The sequence below is a fragment of the Neofelis nebulosa genome, chromosome 6 (genome assembly GCF_028018385.1).
Source record: "Neofelis nebulosa isolate mNeoNeb1 chromosome 6, mNeoNeb1.pri, whole genome shotgun sequence".
NCBI lineage: Eukaryota > Metazoa > Chordata > Mammalia > Carnivora > Felidae > Neofelis > Neofelis nebulosa.
In genome coordinates this window covers 138,771,433-138,798,075 of record NC_080787.1, presented here as the reverse complement: position 1 = coordinate 138,798,075, position 26,643 = coordinate 138,771,433, and the positions used below count along the sequence as shown (strand labels likewise).

The window sequence follows — 26,643 nt, the reverse complement described above, 5'->3', positions numbered from 1 at the left end:
CGCAGGGCTCGAGCTCTCGAGCCATGAGATCATGACCTGAGCCTAAATCAGGAGCCCATCACTTAACCAACTGAGCCACCCAGATGCCCCTGCACATTATTTCTTTTTAATTTTTTTCTGGATTTTTCATCTAAGTTTGGAGGTTAAACCCAACCCCTTTACTCTAATATGGCTGCAGCAGAAGTCAGGGCCTGTTTTGTTTTTTTAATGAAAAATATTTTATGACAACCTCATTACAAAAATTTCAACTGATACGAAGTCTTGTAAAGTAAAAAAGTGAGTATTTCCCTCCACTATTCCCACCTCACGCCACAGAAATAACCAGTGTTAATGGTAAACACATTAAGTCATTTCTACTTTTCTCAAAAGGACCCTCTTGTGAAGTTATAAAGAGGGAAGCTTTGGCAGTGCTGGAAGGATTAGAGATGAATGCTCCTGAGAAATGCTGTCCCTGCCACCTGTCCCTCATTGTCTCCCCCATGGAACACGTGAGCTGGTTCTCATTCTATACCGACTTCCCTTTCACTGCCCCAAAGGCAGGAGTGAGGGCCACGTGTCCATCTTAAAATCTCTGTGAAAGCCATATGAATTCATGTACACGAAAGTATTGGCATACTTTGAAATCATTACAATCGTTAGTTAATATTATATCGCACTATCATACATGTTTATGTTTCATAATAATTATTATTATTATAATGGAAGATTTGATGCTGCCTCCAGGGTCCATTCTTATCACAAGTAAAAGTTTCTCTTTATCATAAGCCTACTGGTGCTCTCTGAGGTCTAAGACAAAAGGAATGCTTATGTTGTCAAAGGTATCTTTAAGTGGCTTCAGTTGTGTGGGGTGACTATCTCATAGGTAGAAAAACCAGCCGCCCAGGCTATAGTCCAGACATAGCCGTTAGTGCTAAGAGGCCATTTTATCAGCCTCAAAGTCACTCACATACACACCCTCATGAACTCTAAGAATTTCCCTTTTCATGGAATAGCAAGAAATACTGGGCTATATTTTCTTTTTTCTTCTTTTGTATTTTTACCTTCTAGTTCTATCTCCTCTATTCTAGATCTGAAAGCAATAGGTCCCTAAATATAAGCTCTAAAATTTAAAATGTATATGTATATATCAGAAATTGCATTTTCCTATCCAGTTATTTTCTCTCTCCCTCCTAAAAAATCCAGACATTGAACAATGTACAAATTACAATGTTCATGTATCCAGTCAAAAAAAAAAAACTTCTGAATGTGCCAAAAAGCAAGAAAATGTGATCCACAATCAGGAGAAAAAAATGAATCAAGAGAAAGAGAGTCTGTCTGAGATAAATAAGTTGTAGAAGTTGCTGGCAGGCAGTTAAAGCTCTCAGATGTGGTCTCCAGTAGACTGGATTTTTGGTAAAGGGAAAGATTATCTGCGAAATTTCATTCAATAAAAATAAATAAATAAATAAATAAATAAATAAATAAAACACAACTCCACTAGATCTCACATGATCTAAGCTGGAAGGCCTCTCTACACGCTGAATAGAGGTAACTCATCAGGTCCTCCTAATTGGCTGTGTTCAGATTTCCATAAGTTTCCCTTATGGAAAACATAAGGGAATGTGACTGCTTGATTTTTATATATTTCAACAGCGTTGCCAGCCTTGTGCTACCCAAGTGCATCTGGGGAACCTAATGTGTAAACAATCGGGGACTCTGGAGGTGAAGGACTGAAGACTGGTGGTTCCCTGGTTCAAGTCCCTTTTCTTAAGCAGACCCTGAGGTCCTAATAATTGGAGCTTCCCCTCTGAGCTGACACTCGAGCAGGTCTCGCTCGTTCATGAAGCCGAGTGGGTCTCAGATGCAAAGCCTGCCCAGGCTTGGAGGGCTGTGGTCGGCCTAAGAACTCTCAGGGCGGCACCCCCAGAAAGCTACCCTACAGGGCTCTTTCCCGCTCCCTCCCAGCTTGGGAGGAGCCTGCGGAAGGCTGTGGTGGGAGGGGTCAATGCGAGCAAGGGGCGGGGCGGGACCTCGGCGCCGGGGGTGGGGGGCGGGGCTTGACGCGCCTCCGCCCCCGCCGCGGCCACTGTTCGCAGCCCGGGTGCTGATCCGGTCCGAGGCCGCCTAGCCGCCTCAGAGTGCGCCCAGGGTCCCGGTCCCGAGGCGCGGGCCCTCCCGGAAGCCTCCAGAAAGGACAAGGAGCGGCGCCCTGCCCGGCTGGCTATGCCTCTCGTTGCTGCGGTTCCCGCCGACGACCGCGCGCCCGCGGCCTCAGGGGCGCAGCCCGGCCCCGGGGAGGCCGCGCTGTGAGGCGCCAGGGCCTAGCGGCCGCCGCGGTCGCGCCGGAGGGGCACGGGCCCCGCGCTCGCCCGCCTTCCTCGCGCTCTGCGGCCCCGCCTCGGCTCGCGGCCTCAGCCGCCGGCCGCCATGGCCTTCGCCGCCGGGGAGAGCGCGGGCTCGGGGCGCAGGCGGCCGCCGCGGCACCGGGCGCTGCGCGGGCTGCTGCTGCTCTGCCTGTGGCTGCCGAGCGGCGGCGCGGCCGGGCCGCCCTCCGCGCCTCTGTCCGAACTGCACGCGCAGCTGTCGGGAGTGGAGCAACTGCTGGAGGAGTTCCGTCGGCAGCTGCAGCAGGAGCGGCCGCAGGAGGAGCTGGAGCTGGAGCTGCGCGCGGGCGGCGGTCCCCAGGAGGGCTGCCCGGGCCCGGGCGGCGGCGGCTACAGCGCCATGCCGGACGCCATCATCCGCACCAAGGACTCCCTCGCGGCCGGCGCCAGCTTCCTGACCGCGCCGGCGGCCGTGCGGGACTGGCGGCAGTGCGTGGCGGCCTGCTGCTCGGAGCCGCGCTGCTCCGTGGCCGTGGTGGAGCTGCCCCGGCGGCCCGCGCCCCCCGCCGCCGCGCTCGGCTGCTACCTCTTCAACTGCACCGCCCGCGGCCGCAGCGTTTGCAAGTTCGCGCTGCACCGCGGCTACAGCAGCTACAGCCTGAGCCGCGCCCTGCAGGGCGCGCAGGAAGACCCGGATGCCTCGCCTCCCATGGGTGAGCACTCCGCGGGAGGAGGCTGGGTCAGACCTCTTGGGTGCGGCCGCCCTCGCACCTGTTGGGTGGCTGCGTCCGGGAGACCCGCTTAGGCAGTACAGCCAAGTGAGAAATGGAACAGCTTCGTTCCAAGTTATTTTAGTTCGCGGGCATCCAGAGGAGTGGCTGTGATTTGTCTTATGGATGGTTTCTGAGAAACCTTAGTAGATTGGGCAGAAGAGGGCACCGTGGGCTGCTTCTGGAATTTTTCTAGGCTCGGGGAGGGAGGCTGACCTGAGAGGATTCACAGAAATTCGATTTAAAGGAGGAGAAAAACTCGAAGGGGGGGGGGGAGTTTATTTTAGGCCCAGAGGTTTTTTGTAAGCCATGGTTTGTGTCAAGTAATTACAAGAGCAGAATTTAATTAGATGCCGGCTTGCTCATAGCACACCCGTTTCTTAGCTTGGTTCTCACGACTCATGATTCCGTGTGTAGTGATTTTCATCAGACAAAAATGGGAAGGGGAAACTTGGTGTCAGGTATTTTTGAAGTGGATCCAACTGATTCCCATGAACTACAGATCCCTTTTGTAAAGAGGGAAAGGAAGGGATTTGATTTTAGTTGAGAATAAGAAAGTTTAAGGCATGTCCCTTTTTAAAAAGAGCTAATAATGATGCTTTTCATTCTATAGTTTTACTTCCTGCCCATGTTCTGAATGAGAGTCAAGGCATATACAGAAGGCACAAGAAAAATTGTAGCCGTTGGAGATTAAGGCCGTTGAGGGAATAAAACCTTGATTGGGCCCACGTGTGGTTCACTGTGTGTTTGATTCCACTCTGTTGCTCTTTGATTTATAAGAGCATTCATAAGAATGATATCATAGCAAGATTGGGCAGGGGGCGGGGTAGCCTCAGCTGCTTTGGAAGTCTGGAGTCTCCCAAGACCTGAAGGTCCAAAGACAAGGGTCTGGGAAACCATATCCACAATGGCCCACCTCCCTACCCACCTGCACCTCAGAGAAAGCTCAGAACCCGTGTTGGGGTAGCAGACATCAAAGGTCACCCTGTGACTGCTCAGCCTTGAGGCAGACATTGGGAAGAACACCAAAGTGTTCTCCCTGAAGTGGAGGCAGGAAGCATTTTCACTTGGACCCCCACCACCATCACTGAGCCTGCCCCATGGTGTTATACATCCTTCCTCTTGACTCAAACACAGACCAAAAAATCCCAGCAGCAAAGAAACAAAATCCCTTTCCCTTGTTCTCAATGCACATCTGGAAAAAAACCAACATCGCCACAGGAAGCTTTCTTATAAGCCGGGGGATAACAGAAGGAAAACAAGGAATATGCTCGTGGAAATTTAAAAAAAAAAAAAAAAAAAGTTAGGTTTACTAAGTAGAAGTTTCTGAATTTGGGAATTCAATTATATAGATGGTCAGGGGTGAATACAGGTGACTGCAGGGTTTGGTCCTCATTCTGGAAAACACTGTCATGCTGACACTTCATATCCCCAGCGACATGGAAACTGGAAGGGTGTGCGTAGCTCAGGCCCCAAGGCACCCTTATTCTCTGCAGCTAGGGCAAAGGTTACCTGCCCACATGCCCTGTGTTTGCCCTGCCCAGATGCTTAACCGTTTGAAGTTCTTTATGCTTCCGAAACTTCTAAGTTTTTCCTTCTTGAATTGTCTCTTTTTTTCGGACTTTTTAAAAAAGTTTATTTTGAGAGAGAGCACGCGTGAGTGTGGGAGGGGCAGAGACAAAGGGAGAGAGAGAATCCCAAGCAGGCTCCATACTGTCAGCTCAGAGCCCGATGTGGGGCTTGATCTTACCACCTGTGAGATTATGACCTGGGCCAAAATCAAGAGTCAGCTGCTTAACCGACTGAACCGCCCAGGCATCCCTTTTTCTGACTTTTGTGAGCATACAGAGTTGGAAGCCAAAGGAGCATGAAAATGGTTTAGAAAAGCTCTTACAGAGAATTTGTTGGGAGGCCATGTGAGGTGAGTCAAAACGTCATGAAATGGTGAGGGGGTGGTTGGGATGGGGTGGCGCAAATTTATAGCAGAGTCCATCAGCTGTGTTTGTTGCTGATTGAGTTTGGTATTAGGCATTATTATAAGTCCTTAGACACAGGAACTCATTCTCCTCACAACAGCCAAAGATCTGGGTTCTGTTATAATCTCTAGTGTACTGGAAGGCTTGGGGAGAGAAAGTAACTTGCCCAAAGTCTCGATGCTTGTGAATGTGGAGCTGCGTCATGCAAGTGTCACGCAGGAAATATGTGGCAGAGACAACTAAAATAGTCATTCGTTCTTCTGGAATAGTTTTTGTAGGAAAGTGATCCATGCTAAAGAAAAAGGAGCAAAAATATTTATTGTGGCATTATTTATAATGGTGAAAAAAATTGATAACAAAGTAGATGTCTAATACGAGAGGTTAAAAATCAAAATGGATGGGGCACGTAGATGCCTCAGTCTGTTAAGCATCTGACTTCAGCTCAGGTCATGATGTCACTGTTTCGGAGTTTGAGCCCTGCATCGGGCTCTGTGCTGACAGCTCAGAGCCTGCAGCCTGCTTTGGATTCTGCGTCTCCCTCTCTTTTTCTGCCCCTCCCCCACTCATGCTCTGTCTCTCTCTCTTTTCCTCTCTCTCTCTGTCTCTCAAAAATAAACATTAAAAATATTTTTAAAAAATCAAAATGGCAACTGTGAAGTTTATATAGTAACATGGGCAATAATAGGATATATGAATAAATATTAATAAATAGAACCTATTAATAAGTTAGGTTAATTCAGGATGTAAATTTACATTTCCTGTAACTGGAATACACTTTGGGTACCCCCACAGTATACTTAGAAAGATCTGGGCAGACATCAGATCTTTAAGACAGATTTATCTTTTGTATCATCTTAGGCAACTTAGCCTCTAAATCATTCCTTGAGTCTGATGCAGCTGATAATACCTACCTCAGAGACTCATGAGAGTTGAGTGACATTATGGCTTACGAGCACTTAGCACTTATGCCACCCAATAAATGGCACCTCTTATTATCAGCTCGTATAGAGAAAGACTATAACAGTACACACTAAAAATGATGATAATCAGATTGGGGTTATGAATAATTCTTTCCTGAAGTGTTACAATTAAGAACACACAAAGAAAAAAGAAACCACGAAAACCAATCAACCAACCTCATGGATTTTGACACATAGTATCTAAGCCTCTTCCCTTAGTCTGGCGTGACTTCTGTATCCTGACTTCAAGAGTCCTTTCTAATTCCTCAACCTCCGCTGTATCATTTGTGCCCACACAGTACAGATCCAGATTCCAGAACCTCCTCCTTGTCCTTAAGGCTCTGTTTACAGCAGTGTGTTGTAAATCAGATTAGTTAACTGAACAGTAATATTATTCTTACCTGTATAAAATGCCACCTCGATAGGCTTCATCAAAATTGGTATGAGTCTTATTTTGCCTCCGTAGATCTTACCAAGTGTGTCTGGTTTTTGAAAGAAATCAATGCTTCCAGAGTACTTAGCATTGCTTTATTATATTTTGATGATGAAAAATGCAGATTTACCTTTGTCATGTTCTTTATCAGCAAGTCAAATATTTTTAAAAGTTTTTTAATGTTGTTATTTATTTTTGAGAGAGAGAGAGAGAGAGAGAGCACGAGTTGGGCAGCGGCAGAGGGAGAGAGGGAGACACAGAATCTGAAGCAGGCTCCAGGCTCTGAGCTGTCAGCACAGAGCCTGATGCAGGGCTTGAACTCGTGAACCACGAGATCATGACCTGAGCTGAAGTCAGATGCTTAACCAACTGAGCCACCCAAGCAACCCATCAAGTCAAATAGTTTTTAAATGATAGCACATTCCTTTCCTCTTCTTGTTGTCACTTGTTTATTTTTAAGGCCTGTTTCTGGGTAGGTAAGCTCTGGCTTATTTTGAAATGCATTATGCAGTGTAACTTCCCTGGACTTGAACTGATGAAGAAATGCATCTCTCTTATTTCAGTTACAATAGTGATCAATGTAGAGGATATGAGGATTTCATTGTGCTTATAAATGGTATCTTAAAGCTTACCTAAAGAAAAGTGAACAACTAAAACAATGATTTTTTTTTTCTTCCAGGAGGGGTAGAATTAATTAGTTTTGTAATATGTGGGGTATTTCAAAACTTACCTGATTTTTCCATCTTAAGTCTTTGTGGTTACATCTTTGAGGGCATAAAAATATATTAAAGCATTCATTGTTTATATTCTATAGGTTTAGTTTACTTGTAAACAATACTTTAAAAATAAATTTTCATGCAAATAGCTGCTAATTATAAGGTATTACTGCAAATTATAAGATGCTTTCCAGATTTATAAAGTGGTAAACTACTGTGTGAAAAGCAATGAAAACTTCCAGAACCAAAAGAAATATCTGTGTAACACTGTGTAAAATGGCCTATTAGTAATGAAATTGTCACCTCTCTCCTTACCTGGGAGAAGCAGAATAGACATAAGACACTGGGTGTTTGCTCAGAGGTGAAAAAAGGCAGAACAAATTTCTTCTTATGCAAAGGTTGCTTGTGTGGCTTATTTAAATCTGAGTTATTAGTCCTCATTCTTTTAAATGACTATAGAAATGGGACTCTTCTCAATAGACAAATGTAACCATTGGCAATAGCAAATGTGCTTATGCCCTGTAAACATGCTCATAAAAAAAAGTCATCTCTTTTTGAGATGACCAGCAGCGTTCTTATTCAGAACAGCCACAGCTCTGAGAGCTGCCCGCCCCTTACAGAAATTCTGTTTCTGGGTATTGGGAGGATCAGTAGAGTAGAAGATAGCACTGGACGAGCAGGTCTCTGAACATCTGAAAAGTCATGGTAACTTGTTGAAGGGTTTTTCTTAAACATGGAAATGACCCAATCAGATTAGAATTTCAGAAAAGTCATTTTAGCTGCAGTGTGTCAAGAGTGACTACCTGTTTTTAACTACTGAGAAACCAATAGGATTGCTGCTAGCCCCAGACCTCAGGCCCTGCGACATCTGAATTGGCTCTTAGACATTTGCTTAGGAAGCAACTGGGCTTTGGAGGAAGAGAGCAGTGCCTCAGCAACATCATTCAGCAGAAGTTAAGGAGGAACAAATCCAGGCCAGCATTTGGACAGAGCTTTGGCACTGGAGTAGGGAGGAAGTAGCAGATACCAAAAAGGATATATTATAAGAACCTATAGGCTTTTTACCAGTAGTGTTACTAAGTTTCTTTAAAATATATCAGGGTGAATGAGTGGCTCAGTTGGTTAAGCGTCCCACCTTTGATTTTGGCTCAGGTCATGATCTCACGGTCGTGGGATCCACCTACATTGGCTCTGCACTGGGTGTGGGGTCTGCTTAGGATTCTCTCTCCCTCTTCCCCTCTCCCCCACTCACACAGGCATGCTCTCTCCCTCTCTCTCTCTCTCTCTCAAAAAAAAAAGAATATATATATATATATTTATATATGTACATTTGAGTAAGTTTACTAATAAGCTTAAATCAATAAAATATTCATAACTCTGCACTTAGAAATGTTTTCTGTATGCAGCTTCTCCTATCAGTCACAACTGAAGCAGCTACCAGTTATAGATTAGTAGTTAGTGAACGTAGTTAGCCTTAAATTATTTACTACTATTCCAGATCAAAGGTAAGCATATTTGTTTTGCTATTATACAGAAACTTAGTGTGCCAGCTTCTGTTATAAAAATTAGTTGTTAGAAACTGAATGTTTTCTATTTTCCTAGATGAAAAATTGTTTTCCAGAGGATTGCTAGGTTAAGCTTTATTTTGTGTGAATCTAAGAACTTGCCTTAACTTTCCAAATTTAGTATTAGCTTTAAAAAAATTTTTTTAATGTTTATTTTTGAGAGAGAGAGAGAACAAGCAGGGGAGGAGCAGAGAGAGAGGGAGACAGAATCTGAAGCAGACTCCAGGTTCTAAGCTGTCAGCAGAGAGCCTGACGCGGGGCTCAAACCCACAAACCATGAGATTATGACCTGAGCCAAATTCGGACACTTAACTGACTGAGCCACCCAGGTGCCCCAATTTATTTCCTATATATAGAATACTTTATACCTATTTTAAAAACTTGAGTAAAGCATAAGAGACTGTTAAAAACTGAGAACAAACTGAGGGTTGATGGGGGGTGGGAGGGAGGGCAGGGTGGGTGATGGGTATTGAGGAGGGCACCTTTTGGGATGAGCACTGGGTGTTGTATGGAAACCAATTTGACAGTAAATTTCATATATTAAAAAATAAAAAATAAATAAATTAAAAAAAATAAAAATAAAAAAAATAAAAACTTGAGGATGCGGAAAAAAATGTATATCAGAGGTGGATGTTTTTCAGATGTGTTTCAAAAGTCCTTTTTTTAAAAAAATTCATTTAATTGAACCTTGAACTTAAATTATTTATGATTTAAATGAAACTTTGACTCTAGAGAGTAAAACTGCTATTCCAGATAGGATGGCCTACTACTTTGTCTTGTACCCACAATTTTGTCCTAGCTACTGCTAATAACTGATTCTCCACACCTTCTCTTCAGCATGTATTAGAGCTAAATTCCATATTCTTAATAAATTGCTATTTTATTATTTATTATATAAAGAGAATACATGAAAATCAATAAGAAAATAGCTTTCAGTTGCTATACATTCTCATACTAGTTGCTTGCTAGACTACATCTATTCTAGCAAACAAGATACGGCTTTAAACAAATTGTAAAAAAATAGGCAGTCATCTCCTGTGAATTATTTATTTTCTTTCACAGAAAAGGATGAGCCTCCACTCAGCAAGGCTGGACAGGATGTGGTTTTGCACCTGCCTACAGATGGAGTGGTTTTGGACGGCCGTGAGAGCACAGACGACCATGCCATAGTCCAGTATGAGTGGACAATGTTGTTGGGTGACCCATCAGTGAACATGAAGGTAATTCATGATGTCATTGTAATGACACCAAATATTTCCATGAGGTGATCTCTCGTAATGTTCTTCCACTCCCGTTTCCAAATTATTTGTAAGCTAGCAGAAGAGCTATAAAATGGAGAAAGCATAAAAGTGGTTGTTGAGGGGCACCTGGGTAACTCAGTCGGTTGAGCATCTGACTTCGGCTCAGGTCATGATCTCACAGTTTGTGGGTTCGAGCCTCATGTCGGGCTTTGTGCTGACAGCTCAGAGCCTGGAACCTGTTTTGGATTCTGTGTCTCCCTCTCTCTCTGCTCCTCCCAGGCTTATGCTCTGTCTGTCTCTCTCTCTCTCTCTCTCTCTCTCTCAAAAATAAATAAAAACGTTTTTAAAAATTTTTTTTAAAAAGTGATTGTTGAAAAAGTTGGTTTATTAATATGAACTTACCTTCTACTGAGTAAACAGTGATCCTGATCATTTGTTTTGAAACTTATTCTCATTCTTTTTCTTCTTTCTTTCTTTCTTTCTTTCTTTCTTTCTTTCTTTCTTTCTTTCTTTCTCCCTTTTTGAGAATGAGAGGTTGGGCGTGAGCAGAGGAGGGGGCAGAGAGAGAGAGAGAGAGAGAATCTTAAGCAGGCTCCATGCTTAGTGTGGAGCCTGACACAGTGCTTGATCCCATGACCCTGGGATTACGACCTGAGCTGAAATTAAGAGTCAGATGCTCAACTGAATGAGCCACCCTGGCTCCCCGAAGCTTTCTCTTTTTTTGCTAATTTTTGGCAAAACATTTGAAGGGAAAAGACTCATGCTTTGTTTTAATGACTCAGGTTACTTTTTCCTTTTTTTATTTTTATTTCTTTACATTTTTAACATTTTTTTTTTTTTACATTTTTTATTTCTTCTTTCCTTAGTTCAAGGTTCAGGCAGAAAATTTAAAAATATAAAACAATATAAAGAGGAAAATAACAATAGAAAACATGAATTCTTCACATGATCCAGAAAGCAACTATCTCACCTAGCAACGAGGCCTGCTTGAGATAACTGAGTTTGTAAGTGAGGTGAAGAGTGACCTCAGACATTCGGGTTTGGGCACACGCAGCACTGGTTTTCCCCCAGACTTATTGGGCTGAGCAGGAATTGCTACAGATGGGAGTGAGTCACTGGCTCAGTGATGGTCTAAACACAAGAGTCTTTCTGTCATGTTGTGTTTTGTTTTGTTTTGCCTTGTTTGAGCTGTAGATAACATTAGTCTCAGAAGAACAACATAACGACTGGATATTGTGAAATGATCACAACAATAATTCTAGTTAACATCTCATGGTAACACATTTGTTTTTTGTGATCAGGTCACGATCTCACAGTTCGTGGGTTTGAGCCCCATATCAGGCTCTGTGCCAACAGCTCAGAGCCTGGAGCCTGCTTTGGATTCTGTGTCTCCCTCTCTATGCCCCTCCCCAACTCGTGTTCTGTCTCTCTGTCTCTCTCAAAAATAAGTAAACATTTTTAAAAAATGTACTCTCAGCGACTTTCCTTTTTTTAAAAGAATTTTTTAAATTTATTTATTTATTTTGATAGAGTCTGAGACAGAGTTAGTGGCAGAGGGGTAGAGAGAGAGGGAGGGAGAGACTCCCAAGCAGGCTCTGCACTGTAGCACAGAGCCTGAGGTGAGACTTCAACTCATGAAACTGTGAGATCATAACTGAGTCGAAATCAAGAGTTGGATGCTTAACTGACTGAGCCACCCAGGCGCCCCTACTCTCAGCGACTTTCAAATATACAGTACCGTATTATTAATTATAGCCACCATGTTTTAATTACCTCCCATGACTTATTCATTTTACCACTTTACTCATTTTGCCCAACCTTCACACCTTGCCTCTTGCAACTACCCATCTGTTCTCTGTATATATAAACTCAGTTTTTTCTTTTAATTTTTCTTTAAGTTTATTCATTTATTTTGAGCAGGAGAGAGCAAGAGCACAAGTAGGGGAGGGGCAGAGAGAATGAGAAACAGAATCCCAGGCAGGTTCTGTGCTGTCAGTGTACAGCCCCATGCGGGGCTCGAACTCAGGAACTGCAAGATCATGACCTGAGCCAAGATCAAGAGTAGGATGTTTAACTGACTGCGCCACCAAGGTGCCCCAAACTCATTTTTTTAATGTTTATTTTATTTATTTATATATACATATTTTTTTTGAGAGAGAAAGAATGCGAGGGAGAGGCAGAGAGAGAGGGAGACAGAGGATCTGAAGCAGGCTCAGCTCTGACAGCAGTGAGCTGGGTGTGGGGCTCGAACTCACTAACCACAAGATCGTGCATGACCTGATCCGAATTTGGATGCTGAACCAACTAAGCTACCCAGGTGTCCTGGTGTTCAGTTTTTTGTTTAGATTCTACGTATAAGTGAAGTCATAAGGTATTTGTCTTTCTCTGACTTATTTCACTCAGAATAATAACTTCCAGGTCTATCCATGTTGTCACAAATGGCAAAATTCTTTTTTATGGCAGAATATTTGTAGACCACTGTTTTTTTATCCATTCATCCGTCAATGGACGTTTAAGTTATTTCTTTATCTTGGCTATTGTAAATAATGCTGCAGTGAACACGGGGGTGCATATGTCTTTTCAAGTTAGTGTTCTTGCTTCCTTCAAATTAATACCCAGAAATGGAATTGCTGGGTCCATAAAAGGCATCCTGAGTTGTGAGACTAGTCACTTTTTATTAACTCTTTCAAGACCCTTCCTAGATAGCAATATTTCCTGGCTTAGTCAAATAAACTTTGTCCAAACCACTTTAGTTAGAGGAGGCACAAAAAGTCAATACTGGTTTGCTAGAGCTGCCGTAACAAAATACCACAGCCTGGGTGGCTTAACCAACAGAAATTTCGCCCAGGCCTGGAGGCTAGAAGTCCGAGATCAAAGTGTCAGCAGGGCTGGCTTCTTCGAAGGCCTCTCTCCTTGACCTGCAGTTAGCTGTCAACTGTTTCCTCTTTCTTCCAGGGTCTTCCCTCTGTGGGGAAGCACTGATTTTATTCTGTTGGAACAAAACCAAAAACGATAATCAGCTAGTCCTTCAAGACTGATTTAAGTCCATTATTTAGTCAACAATTATATAGTCTTAGACTTGCCCGGACCCTTGGCCAGCATCTTACCCAGCTTCCCACCCATAGAGGAGCCCCCTCCATCACATCCCTTCCAGTGGTCATCCACTCTCTGCCTGATTTTTCCCGAGGTGAAAGCTTACTAGTTCACATCATGTCCTGTGCCATCTTCCATCAGCTCTAGTTATTAGGGAAGTGGGATGTGCCTCCTCTTTACATCTGTGCCCCGGTGCTGGATCTTCTCTTTGGAAAAGCACTGAACACATCTTCTTTTTATTCTGTGTATCAGCCACTTAAAATTTTGAAAAAGATGAACGTCGACCACTTGGAATGCTCTTCTCAGAATTCAACACTCTTAGTCTTTCAGATTGTTCCTCATAAGTTGATTTTTCAGATTTCACGTTTACCATTCAGCATCTTCTGGATTTTCTCAAGACTGTTCCATGCCCTTCTTAAAATCTGACACCCCTATGAATTCCATATGTAAACTGTGGTTCTTCCTGACACAGACTATCACCTCCTGTGATTCAGGCATTGTCTCTACTTGTATTAATGAAGCTTAATTTATATAAGCTATTTTAGTGGCTGCTTCACACAATAGATTCATGTTGAGTTTTCCATTAGCAGGATTACCTAAAACCTGCTTCATCTTTCCACATGAACTGCTGTCCTGATAGCCTCCCCATCCCATGTTTGTGTAATTGATTTACTGAACCTGAGTACAGGACCTTATGTTTATCCTTTTACATCCGAGCCTTTTGGTTTTCATCTACAACAGAAATAATTTTGAACTTTAAGTGTCATCCAGCATATTTATTATCCTCCAATGCATCGTGTCAGCTGCAAAATTAATATCTTTATTGCTTTGATCAGAAAAGGTACATGGACAAGCCATTGATTATACCACTAGAGAGCTCCCTTGAGATGGACCCTGACTGTTAATTGGCACTTCTGGGACATATCTGTTCCAGCAGCTATAAATCTTCCTCCATTATCATCTAGCTTTGTGTATTTGCTATTAAAAGCTTTATTCTGTAAGCAATGAATTGCATAGATGAGTGCTGAATAAAAATACTGCTGATGATTCAGTATTAATTTACTGAAGATATTTATGAAGAAGTAACAAAATTAGGCATTCCTTATGGGCTTTTAGGGCTGACTGCTCTGCCATCAAGAGGAAAATGTGGACCAATTCCCCAGCCAAGTGTATAATGTATTGGCAGATGGATCTAAAGTTATAAAACCATAACCCAAGTGACAAAGTTTACAAGAAAAGAGCTATTTGCTACCAAACTGACTATCTTATAATGGTGTACCTTGATGAATGCTCTCAAAAGTAAATTCTTACCCTACTATGACTTCATCATAATAAAGGCGCCATTAATTGAGCCCCCCACTCAGCGCCAGGCAGTGTAGACCTATCTGTAATCCTCAGAATAACCTCACAAGAAGGCACATCCCCACCTTGTGGGTGAAAATTGTAATAAAATATGGTGAAAGACTGAAATGGCAAGAGATGACTTAGCGCCTTTCAGTGGAGTGATGGGGGCTGCGGAGCAGATCCTTCAGGGTCGCCATTGGTACATTGTAGAAAACAGAGGGTGGGGCTCTCAGGTCATGACCTCACGGTTTGTGAGATCGACCCTGCTGACAGTGCAGACCCTCGCTGGGATTCTGTCTGTCTCTCTCTCTCTCTCTCTCTCTCTCCCTCTCTCCCTCCCTCTCTCCCTCCCTCTCTCCCTCCCTCTCTCCCTCCCTCCCATCCTCCCAACCTCTCAAACATTAAAGAAAGAAAAGAAGTGGGAATGCAAATTATTCTTGTACATTGAAATGCAAATAAATTTTTTCATATAGAGATAAAATTGATTTCTGCCCTGTGGAAAAGTGGATTTCAAGCATGACATTTTAATACCCGAAGGTATTAATCTGTTACTACATGCATTTTGGTGACTAATAGTTACTAACAGCAAACTTGTTTCAGCTTTGCATCTCCTGGCAACTTCACTTAAGCATTCATGACTCCTTGTATCTTCCTATTCTTCAGATTCGCCTTTGAATCTGTGGGATGCTTTATTGGTTTTCTCTTTAATTAGAGAGAGCTAAATAAAATCTTTGATGCAGGTTCATATTAGATTTGTGCGAGATCTTAACACATATTCATACCCGAGAATAAGATACACAGGTATTTTCAAGCCATTGTAGAATTATACTTTGCTTACAATTCACCCAAGTGAGAGGTTTTTATTTTTTTTTAACGTTTATTTATTTTTGAGACAGAGAGAGACAGAGCATGAATGGGGGGAGGGGCAGAGAGAGAGGGAGACACAGAATCGGAAGCAGGCTTCAGGCTCCGAGCCATCAGCCCAGAGCCCGAAGTGGGGCTCGAACTCACGGACCGAGAGATCGTGACCCGGGCTGAAGTCGGACGCTTAACCGACTGAGCCACCCAGGCGCCCCATTGTGAGAGGTTTTTAAAAGTCTCTGATTTCAGAGTGATTCATTTCCTTCCAAAATTAAATATGTACATAAGAACAACAACAATGAAGATTTGTGTGAGAGTCATAGGTTAAACATTTTGAGAATTTTCCTTTAACGGTAATTAACATCCTTCAGGGGCCATCCCACGGATCCCTTTCACTTGGGCAGCCTGATTTTACACCCCACAATTTTTTTTCTTAAGTTTATTTTATCTATTAGTCTCTACACAGGTGTGGGGCCCAAACTCACGACCCCGAGATCAAGAATCAGTGCTCTTCCGACTGAGCCAGCCAGGCACCCCTACACCCCAAAACTTCTGACAGAAAAATTGGGACTCTCAAGTCAAATTCTTTTTTCTGAGAATGGGATCCAGCTGACTGGAATGTTAATGCAATCTTCCTTCAAGCTGCAAAATGGGGCTCACTTGGAAGGTTGTGAGAATGGGGGCAGAGCAATTATAGGCTAGCATAGTAGAACAATTAAGTTAAAACCCAATGTGGGATACACTTGTTCTTATGCCCCTTGACCATTCTCACCCCTCTAGGGCCCTCACTGGCCAGGCTTTCCACTGGGTGCCTCTTCTCCTCTCTCCTTCCGTCTTCCCTGTTCTCCATCTGCACAGGCTCCTTAACTCCTTCTCTCATTAGGGAGAAGCTTTGAGTAAAGGCCTGGGGTGGGGCGGGGGGGTCGGGTAGAAGAGTCAGCCCTCTCTTTGTCTTGGAATACCTTAAGACTAGGTTGTAGGACTATCTTTTCACGTCCAAAAGACTCATTCAGGTATTCACAAAACAACAAAAACCAACTAGGTCCTTATTATAAGAGAGGAATTATTTCTGCCAACTTAATAATAAAAAAACTTAGTCTAAGTATTTTTAGTACTTAACGTGTGTATTCAGTGAGTGCTATACTAAGCAGTTTACTTTGACTAAACATATGGGAAAGCTTATGTTCCTGGCTTGGTTTCTTCATTTATGAAAAAAGAATAGGAAAGATGATTGGTCAGAACGAAGAGTCTACCCGCTGGATTTAAAGTTACATGTTTTGGGGCGCCTGGGTGGCTCAGTCGGTTGAGTGTCCGACTTCGGCTCAGGTCACGATCTCGCGGTCCGTGAGTTCGAGCCCCGCGTCGGGCTTTGTGCTGACAGCTCAGAGCCTGGAGCCTGTTTCTGATTCTGTGTCTTCCTCTCTCTCTGACCCTTCACCATTCATGCTCTCTCTCTGTCTCAAAAATAAAGAAACGTTAAAAAAAAAATTAAAAAAAATAAAATAAAGTTACATGTTTTCTGCCCTTGAACAGGATATTCTATATCTGCTTAACTGAATATTAATCTATAATACAAAATGCAAATACAAAAGGACGCATTTTCTTAAATGCAAAAGGACACATTTTTTTAGGCAGCCCATTAGATGACACTGAGTTCACGATTATTCAATGTAATACATTTTTTTTCAACATAAGACATTTAAATCTGAAGTCAAAAGTAAAATATGACATTTAGGAACAGGATACAGAGTACAAGGATGTTCAAATGATTTTAGAATAACTAAATGATCTTAGAATATCACATGTAACGGAAGTTTATAAAGAATGGATATGGTTTGGGGACTTCTGGGTGGCTCAGTCAATTGAGCATCCAACTCTTGATTTCTGCTCAAGTCATGATCTCACAGTTTGTGGGATTGAGCCCCATGTCAGGCTCTGTGCTGACAGCACAGTGCCTGCTTGGGGTCCTCTCTCTCCCTCTCTTTGTGTCCCTCCCCTGCTTGCACACATACTCTCTCAAAATAAATGAATAAACTTAAAAAAAAAAAAAAGAATGGATATCGCTTACATCAATAACTTCATTATGAAATTAAAACCATTTGCACACTGGCTTGCCTGCTGCACATAATTAATTTTTGAAAATAGATTATCATCTAAATTGGGACCTATTGAGGGGAGGGGGAAAGGAGGTGGTATTCCCAAATCTTTATTTTTATTTATTTATTTATTTTTTTATTTTTGAGAGAGCAGAAGTGGGGGAGGAGTAAAGAGAGGGGAACAGAGGTTCTGAAGCGGGCTCTGTGCTGACAGCAGCAGGCCTGACATGGGGCTTGAACTCACGAACCATGATATCATGACCTGAGCTGAAGTCGGATGCTCAAGGGAAGTGGTATTCCTAATTACACCAGGACCACAGAGGAAAATTGGAACATGGGTCCTTCTTGATGAAATCCAAGTTTCTTGAGACGGGATGGTCTATGTAGGATCTCCCAATTAGACTCATTTTTAAACCACCCCCACGAGATAAAAATGGTATTTTATAACTCAACCTTAGAGTAAAGGTTTCCAAGAAAATGAATATAAATAGAAACAAGACTTGACTTTTTGGTCATAGGGCAAGAGAGCACAAAATAATTGTTGAATTTCAAATTGCATTCTGTCTCCTTGTATAGGAACCGTTTTGTCACTTACTCCTCCTCAGTCAGATTTCCTGGGATATGATTTGGGTCAGTACTGAAAATGCTCACAAAAGGAATGAATCATTACGTGTTAAGGAGATGACTTAAAAGCCTATTGAAAGATTTTATAAAAATTTAGCAAGGATTTTCAAGACAGCCTGCAGTTGTCAAACCAATACCCAAGTTTCCAGAGGACCTACTGTGGTCTTTTTTTTTTCTTTTTTTTTGGGACAGAGAGAGACAGAGCATGAACGGGGGAGGGGCGGAGAGAGAGGCAGACACAGAGTCGGAAACAGGCTCCAGGCTCCGAGCCATCAGCCCAGAGCCTGACGCGGGGCTCGAACTCACGGACCGCGAGATCGTGACCTGGCTGAAGTCGGACGCTTAACCGACTGCGCCACCCAGGCGCCCCATTGTGGTCTTAAAGATTAAACACTGTGTCCATCGTCTTCTGTTTTCTACACGTCTTCCTTGATGTGTAGAAAGAAATACATAAAATCTGTAATATCACAACAGAATTTATAACACTGAGGAGGGATTTCTTTAGAATTATTTTCAGTGAGGGGAGGAACAATGAGCTGAAGAGGGGTTTTACTGCCCACAGATGCTTCCAGAAGGCCCTGTCTCCCTTCTCATTCCTTGCTCCCTCCCTCCTTCCTTTATTCCTTGGTATTTTTTCCCTTTCTCTCTTAAAGCTTAGAACTGTGACAATACTTACTAGGATTCTAATAATACTTGCTAATTAATTGCTTCTGTCTCTCTCTCTCTCTTGTTAAGTAATTGACTGCTCAGCTAATCTTTCCAAAAGTGCTCTTACAGCCCCCAGATCTGTATCATCCTTCTTAGCGTGACCAGCAGAACATTGCTCAGCACTCTGGTCTCATACAGATACTGCAAAGAGCTGTTATGTGTCGTCTGACAATTTCTTTGCTCCCCATCAAAGGAGATCCTAGGCACACATAACTATTATTATTTCTTGGCTATTGGAGAATTTCTAGTCTTCAGAAAAACAAAATGTAAATCACTTCAATAAAAGTTATCCCAGACATTCTAGGCCTCTGGTGGGAGTGGACAGAGTGATGGAGAGGAAGCTGTTTCTACATTTAAAAAAGAAAAAGAGAAAAATGGTCATTGGGTACCTGAGAAAACTTTGTATCAACTTCATCTATTTCCTTCCTCCTTCAAGTGAGCCAATTTGTCTTGAATGAAAGACATCAAACAAGTAAAACTTCTGACAGAGCATCTGCTTGACAATGGTTTTTGAATCCTAGCTCTACTACTTGTGTGGGAGACCTTGGCGGATGTTTTAAACCACTTGCAAGATGAAAAGAACAGGAGTCCTTTCAAGGCATTATTATTGTGGTCAAATAAGGTTGTGCAAGTAAGGCCCCCAGAGCAGTGAGCAGCACATAGCAAACATTCAAGCATGATGATACTATTCAATGTATCATGAGATTATTTTTCCTTCCATGGTATTCACACCGCTCCTGATAGTCTTGTCTTACACCCAGCAAGACTGTGTTGCTGCCTGGGTGCTGTTCTTTTAGAGATTCTCCCAAGGAAGCCCAAACCCCAAATACTCCATGTGCTCACCAGTGCACGAAAAGCCTTCAACAGGGAGCAAATACTCACTCCTCAAATGTCTGAAGAGGCAACGCTTCAGACTCTGATCTGAGGCCAGAAAGGACTTTGATAAAAGGAACAATTTTGGGGTGCCTGTGTGGCTCAGTCGGTTGAGCATCCCACTTCAGCTCAGGTCACGATCTCACGGCTCGTGAGTTCGAGCCCTGCGTCGGGCTCTGTGCTGACAGCTTGGAGCCTGGAGCCTGCTTCATATTCTGGGTCTCCTTCTCTCTCTCTGCCCTCTCCTGCTCATTCTGTCTCTCTCTGTCTCTCAAAAATAAATATAATAAACATTTAAAAAAAACCTTTTTTTTAATTTAAAACGAGCAGTTTTGACACTGAGAAAGCCAGAGGGCTAGGCGTTTCCTGGGAGTGAGAACAAAAGCAGGAGAAGAGAAGCAAAACATACCACATTCCAAAGAACTGAAACAAGGCTGAACTGCCTCAAAATTTCACCAACATCTGTGCACCTCAGCCCTCCCATTCACCCAAATCTTTGAATAAGGGACAGAAAGTAATGGCAGCCCACGGGGCATTTTCCAGACAGAGACGATTCCCCATACAGATTTCCTAAGTAACACCTGGGGATAAATTGGTGCCCATGAATGAATATTTCATTGTGGTTTTGAGGATTTCTTTGTAAGTGTCTTGCTTCAAAAATGAAGAATGAAGACAGGAGAAAAAAACCAGTGAATCCTAGAACCTACTGCTCTGACTAAGGGGGAAGACACTTCAGAGCATGCAAGATGGGGATAGTTTGTACCTATTGTGTTTCAGCGTCAGCCATGAGCCTAAATGTAGCCTGCCCTGACTTAAGTAGGAATTCTTTTTACATTATAGCTCAAGGACTTGAATATTTAATTGCAGTTTTTTTCTTTAAGAAAATTACTTATAATATTACTTATTATATAATTACTTGTAATTATCATTATAAGGAAATGAAAAATAATCTCCCTGGGGAAGAAAAAGTATGTAATTCAGGAAAAATAAATCTGGGTAAACTGAATTAAGAAAGATCTATTCCAGAAAGGGCAGAAGCTTTGAAGTTCTTTGCCTGTTCAGAAACAAACACACAGCTTCCCAGACAATAATTGACAAGCACAGTAGAATTCCAGAATCACAGGAATTGACTGTCAATCTGTGTGCTTCTGGTCAAACGGGGTTTAAACCTGATTGACTGTAATCTACTTTTTTTAGACCATGACAGCTGGCCAGTCTGTATATAAACTGTGCCTGGGTTCTTTCTGAGAAATGGTTCTTGGAATAAGGACCTTGGAAGGCCTGAATCTGCTGACCGAGATGTAGGATTCTGGAATGGCTGTGCATATGGAATTTATAACTAAATGGCCTGGATTCAAACCCAGTTTTGCCAATTCCCTAGCCGGGTGAACCTGGGAAAATTATTCCATTCTTTAAGCTTCAGCTTCCTCAATTGTAAAGAGGATAATACAACCTGATAGAGTTTCAGTAAGGGATGAAAATAGGAAAACGCAAATAAAGCACTTAGCATATTTCAGATCATAAAATGAGCATTCCCGGAGGGGCACCTGGGTGGCTCAGTGGGTTGAGCTCTTGGTTTCAGCTCAGGTCATGACCTCACAGTTCATGGGATCAAGCCCCATGTCAGGCTCTGTGCTGACAGCGTGGAACCTGCTTGGGATTTTCTCTCTTCCTCTCTCTCTGCCCTTCCCCTGCTCGAGTGTGTGTGCGCTCTCTCTCTCCCTCTCAAAATAAATAAATAAACATTTTAAACAATGAGCACTCCAGAGAGGAAAACTATTACAGTTTTATCTAAATACCTTGGGATGTAAATATTGGGCTATTTTGACCAATACATTCACTGAATTACAAACAGAATAGATTCACTCACTTGTATATAAACAAAAAGTTATGAGGGCCTTTCAAACGCAAGAAGCAAGGGAGTAAGAAACTGTGAAAAACTTGTAGGGAATATTGCCCTCAAGTAACTTGACACTGGTTGAGATTAGATATGCACCTAAATAATAAAAATACCAAGTAGAAAGTGGCAAGACTAGGGTGCCTAGTTGGCTCAGTTGGTTGAGTGTCCAACTTCAGCTTGGGTCATGATGATCTCGCAGTTCCTGAGTTCAAGCCCCACATTGGGCTCGCTGCTGTGAGCTCAGAGCCCGCTTCAAATCCTCTGTCCCCTTTCTACCCCTTCCCCACTTGCCCTCTCTCACAAGTAAACATTTAAAAAAAAAGTGGCAAGGCTATAAAAGAATGCAGATAAAGTGCTACTGGAGTTCAAAGGAAGGAGAGATTATAATCTGATTGAGAGAAGTCAGAGAGGACTTTGCAGATGAGGGCCCTGTGGTATATGTCTCTATAACCTGAAATAACAGGATAGGACTTACAAAAGTCCTATTGACTTGAAAAGATGCACATTGTATGGTGCAAACATTTTGGACATGTCTGAGAGCATTCAAATTCAATGTGTATTCTCTGATATGGTAACTTAGGGCCATAAAATCACTATCCAGTTAAGATGAGAATCAGGTTTGACTTTACCCAGAGGATAGATAGTTGGCCATTTGCCCAGTGGTCTGTACAATAACATTCTTTTTACTTTTCTTTCTAAAAAACAGTACAGAGGAGAGTGCCTGGGTGGCTTAGTCAGTAGAGCAGGAATCTCTTGATCTAGGGGTTGTAAATTCAAGCCCCATGTTGGGTGTAGAGATTACATTAGAGAAAAAAGGAAAGAAAAGAAAAGAGAAGAGCAGAAAGAAGAGAAGAGAAGAAAAGAAAAGAAAAGAAAAGAAAAGAAAAGAAAAGAAAAGAAAAGAAAAGAAAAGAAGGAAAGAAGGATTCAGAGAGATCTTGTCTACACTTGACCCACATCTTGCCAAACCAAGATATCGTATTGATCTTCCCTAGACTCGAAAGGAGAGAAGGGCAGTAAGAGAAGAAACAACAGGGAAGCAGTACTAATCTTTTGTCTGTAGAAACTCTGCATTATGGCCAGATGTCAAGAAAATTGGCTCATGTGCTCAGGGAATGTTGTCCTACTCTTGGTGGGAACAATGAGAACTTTTGTCTTATTTTCTTTCTCCTCTGCCATATATATTTTTTATCCTGACACTTAGGAAATGTTTGTAAAATCCTTTCCAATGTCAAATAAACATGAGATATGGAAGGATCACCTGGATGCTTGAAGGGAAACCATTCTAAATATTCTAAATACCTGATTTCAAGGAAAGACACCTTTTGTTAACTAAATGAATAAAAAGGCCAAGGAGAGGATATTAACCTGAATAGATCTAAATTTAAGCTCACCCAGGACTTTGAAGGTTATTACCATGACCTGGACCTGGATCAGTGTTCCCTGCATCAGAGAGGAGGTGCCTCGGAAGGCAGAGAGAGGCATCCACAGCCCAGGTGGACAATTGCCCTCTTAGATAGTGGATGCCTGTCCTTCCAGCCCAGCATTGAAAAGAAACTTCCCATGGTCCCTGGGTGGCTCGGTCGGGTAAGTGTCTGACTCTTGATTTCAGCTCAGGTCATGATCTCATGGATTGTGAGATTGAGCCCCACATCGGGCTCTGAGGTGAGTGTGCAGAACCTGCTTGGGATTCTGTCTCCTCTCATATACCTGGGCAGCAAACCTCTCAGCTGCCGGCTTTCTGCAGTCTTAAGTCTGCAGGCAGACCAGCTGTGACAAAGCTTCTCCCCTCATAGCACCTTACTCCCTTACTCAAGGCTGCAAGGCTCAGTCAACACATTCCAGCATGGCCATCAGCTGCCACCATGTACCCATGTGTTCTAAGTCCCGGAACTAGTGGTCTTATCTATTACACCACTGCGACCTAGGAAGGCCTGCCTGATTCTGAGCCAGAGTTGGAGAGGGTGAGAGTCTGTCACCGGCGGCAACCTTACGGCCTCTTGCCCCTTGCAGTCATTGGTGCCCCTTGGTTCAGCCTCACACTCCTCCGGCCATAGGGAGAGGTTATAACTCACCCTTCCCTTGCAATCATGTGGACAGAGGTGGAAGCGAAAGTTTCCAGAATAAAGGGATACCGGGTCCCAGTCCCACTGGAGTGCAGGTCTCTTGACCCCTGCAGTGACTCAGGCTAGAGACAGGGTGGGCTCAGACCAGGATGGTGACAATGGACATGATGAGAAGCGCTTAAATTCGAGATGTGTTTGGATATGGAATGTGAAAGAAAAGGGGGGTTTTGGTATGACCCTGAGTCCCAAGCCACAGTTTTTGTCTCATTTAAAATTTTTTTCTTTTTTTTAACGTTTATTTATTTTTGAGACAGAGAGAGACAGAGCATGAACAGGGGAGGGGCAGAGAGAGAGGGAGACACAGAATCGGAAGCAGGCTCCAGGCTCTGAGCCGTCAGCCCAGAGCCTGACGCGGGGCTCGAACTCACGGACCGTGAGATCGTGACCTGAGCTGAAGTCGGACGCTTAACCGACTGAGCCACCCAGGCGCCCCTCATTTTAAATCTCACTCGTCTGAATCTCTGATGTTCTCTCCTTGTTCTCAGACATCGAGAACCCTCTTGTTTCTGAGGATCAGTTGCCTGCTCCAGACTCTCACATTCTCTTGTCATCTTCAGTTTTCTCTCTGCATGCCCTTTAGGTAGTGTTGTAGTTCTCACACAAGTGGACCCCACTTAATAAGAATAAGTTTGGTATGCTCTTGTTGTAGTTGAGCCTGAAGATCATGTAACAGTGTGGCGGTGAAAACTGCTTAACATCTCTTTGAAATACACAACGAAGGACTGGCTTGCTTCTTTGCCAGCTCTCCAGCTTACAGCTTTTGCAAGGAGAGCGATGGGACCGCTTGTTGATGGTTTTACACCTGGACATCTCAATTCTGTCTCTGTCTCAGTGAGTGAGAGTCACGTTATTGAGATTTCATTTTCCTGTCTGTAAAAACAGGGTTATTCAGCTTGAGATGGAGACAGTTAGTTACGTTTAAGCATTTACTACGTTATGCTCTTTCGATATTTAAAAAACTAAACTTGTATTTTATATTTAAAACTTATATGTAAGCCCCACATTAAGCTCTTTTTACATAGTTATCTCATTTGATGCTTACAAGGTAAGTGCCGTTATTATTTCCACTCTACAGATGAAGGAACTGAGGCTCAAATAGGTTAAGTGGCTTGTACGAGGTCACAGAGCTGGCCCATGATAGAGCTGGCATTCAGCTCTGTTGGACGCCAGACTCCGTGCTCTTAACCACTTCACCCACGGTTCTTGCAGTGTCGTCGGTGAATCATCTGGATGTGCCTGTTGTGTGCAAATTCCCAGATCCCACTCTCAGACCCACGGACTCAGACTCTAAGGCCGGGCTGAGAAACCTGTACTTAACAGGAGCTCTGGGTGATTGATTATTGATACAACTGTATCTCCTTGCATTGCCCCCTAAAGTGATTGTAAAGCATTCTGTTCATGGGCATATATAGTTCGGACAAAGCCTCCAAGCCAGAATTACGTGCAGGAATCTAAATTCTAGGATTTCATAAATACAAACAAGCAGCTAATAGTTCTTTTTTTTTTATTTTTTAATTTTATTTTTAATTTTTTAAGATTTACATCCAAATTAGTTAGCATCTAGTGCAACAATGATTCCAGGAGTAGATTCCTTAGTGCCCCTGACCCATTTAGCCCATCCCCCCTCCCACAACCCCTTCAGCAACCCTCAGTTTGTTCTCCATATTTGTGAGTCTCTTCTGTTTTGTCCCCCTCCCTGCTTTTATATTATTTTTGTTTCCCTTTCCTTATGTTCCTCTGTTTTGTCTCTTAAAGTCCTCATATGAGTGAAGTCATAGGATTTTTGTCTTTCTCTGACTAATTTCACTTAGCATAATACCCTCCAGTTCCATCCACGTAGTTGCAAATGGCAAGGTTTCATTCTTTTTGATTGCTGAGTAATACTCCATTGTGTGTGTGTGTGTGTGTGTGTGTGTACATATATATGTGTATGTATGTACACATATATATACCACATCTTCTTTATCCGTTCATCCATCGATGGACATTTGGGCTCTTTCCATACTTTGGCTATTGTTGATGGTGCTGCTATAAACATGGGGGTGCATGTGTCCCTTCGAAACAGCACACCTGTAATCCCATGGATAAATGCCTAGTAGTGTAATTGCTGGGTCGTAGGGTAGTTCTATTTTTAGTTTTTTGAGGAACCTCCATACTGTTTTCCAGAGTGGCTGCACCAGCTTGCATTCCTAGCAGCTGATAGTTCTAATAGGGCAACTCTCTGTACTCTTAAGTCTGGTAATGCATCAATGTAATAAGCCATGTAATGGTCAGAATTCATTTTTGGCAAATATCCAGGCTAGTTCATTTAAGCAAAAAGGGATTTTTTCCTAGAAAATAGGACATTCAGCCATTATAATATCTTTGAGAGAGCTGAAAAATATAGTAGTTGGATTGAGCATCCAAAAATGACTCCCAAAATAACAACGTAGTACTGACCTCAGAAGCTATCGCTCTTGCCATGATTGGGAGACTGCCTGAAAAATGGCAGAGGAGAATGGGGGTCAGGATGGGACCCTGGGTTTAGGGAGTAAGCAGAAGTGAAGTCCATCATGGTGATCATCAAGGAATAGCCAGGGAATTCAGACACAGAAACAGAAGCCAGGGAAGTCGCGAGTTCCAGAAGCCAGGAGTGGCTAACTTTGTAAAATGCAGTAAGACAGCCAGTGGAGGGAGAGGGGGAGAAGGCAAGGCTAACAAGTCTCATTGACCTTGACAACTTGGTGATCTTTGCTAGATCAGCTAATGAGTTTTTCCAGCAGTTTCAGGGGAATGGTGAGGAAAGAAATCAGATGGGTGGGATAAAGAATAAATGGGCAATGAGCAAATGGAAGCCGCAAGTGCAGCATGAACAAGGCTTTGAAAGGTAAGTTGAAACGGGAAGGAGATAAGATTGCATGGCTGGGATGATCTTGGACTGTAGGGTTTTTTATTTGCTGTTGTTTGGTTTTTTTTGGGTAGAGAGAAACGTGAGCATAGTGATAGCAGAGGCATTTGAAAGAGAAATTACTTGATGGTCAGTGTTCCAAAGGTCATAAGGGCGCCTAGGTGACTC

At 42.9% G+C, this 26,643-nt stretch overlaps 1 protein-coding gene across 4 annotated transcripts in view; it reads left to right on the top strand.

The window, feature by feature from the left end:
- The first annotated feature begins 2,276 nt into the window (after positions 1-2,276).
- Positions 2,277-26,643, top strand: part of LRP11 (LDL receptor related protein 11) — a 53,675-nt gene continuing 29,308 nt past the window's right edge. For all 4 annotated transcript variants that reach the window (XM_058735622.1, XM_058735621.1, XM_058735620.1 and 1 more), the window contains exons 1-2: positions 2,277-3,016; positions 9,785-9,942. In XM_058735622.1, the coding sequence (XP_058591605.1) occupies positions 2,407-3,016; positions 9,785-9,942 (768 nt within the window). In that variant the 5' untranslated portion in view covers positions 2,277-2,406. The remainder of the gene's footprint in view (positions 3,017-9,784; positions 9,943-26,643) is intronic.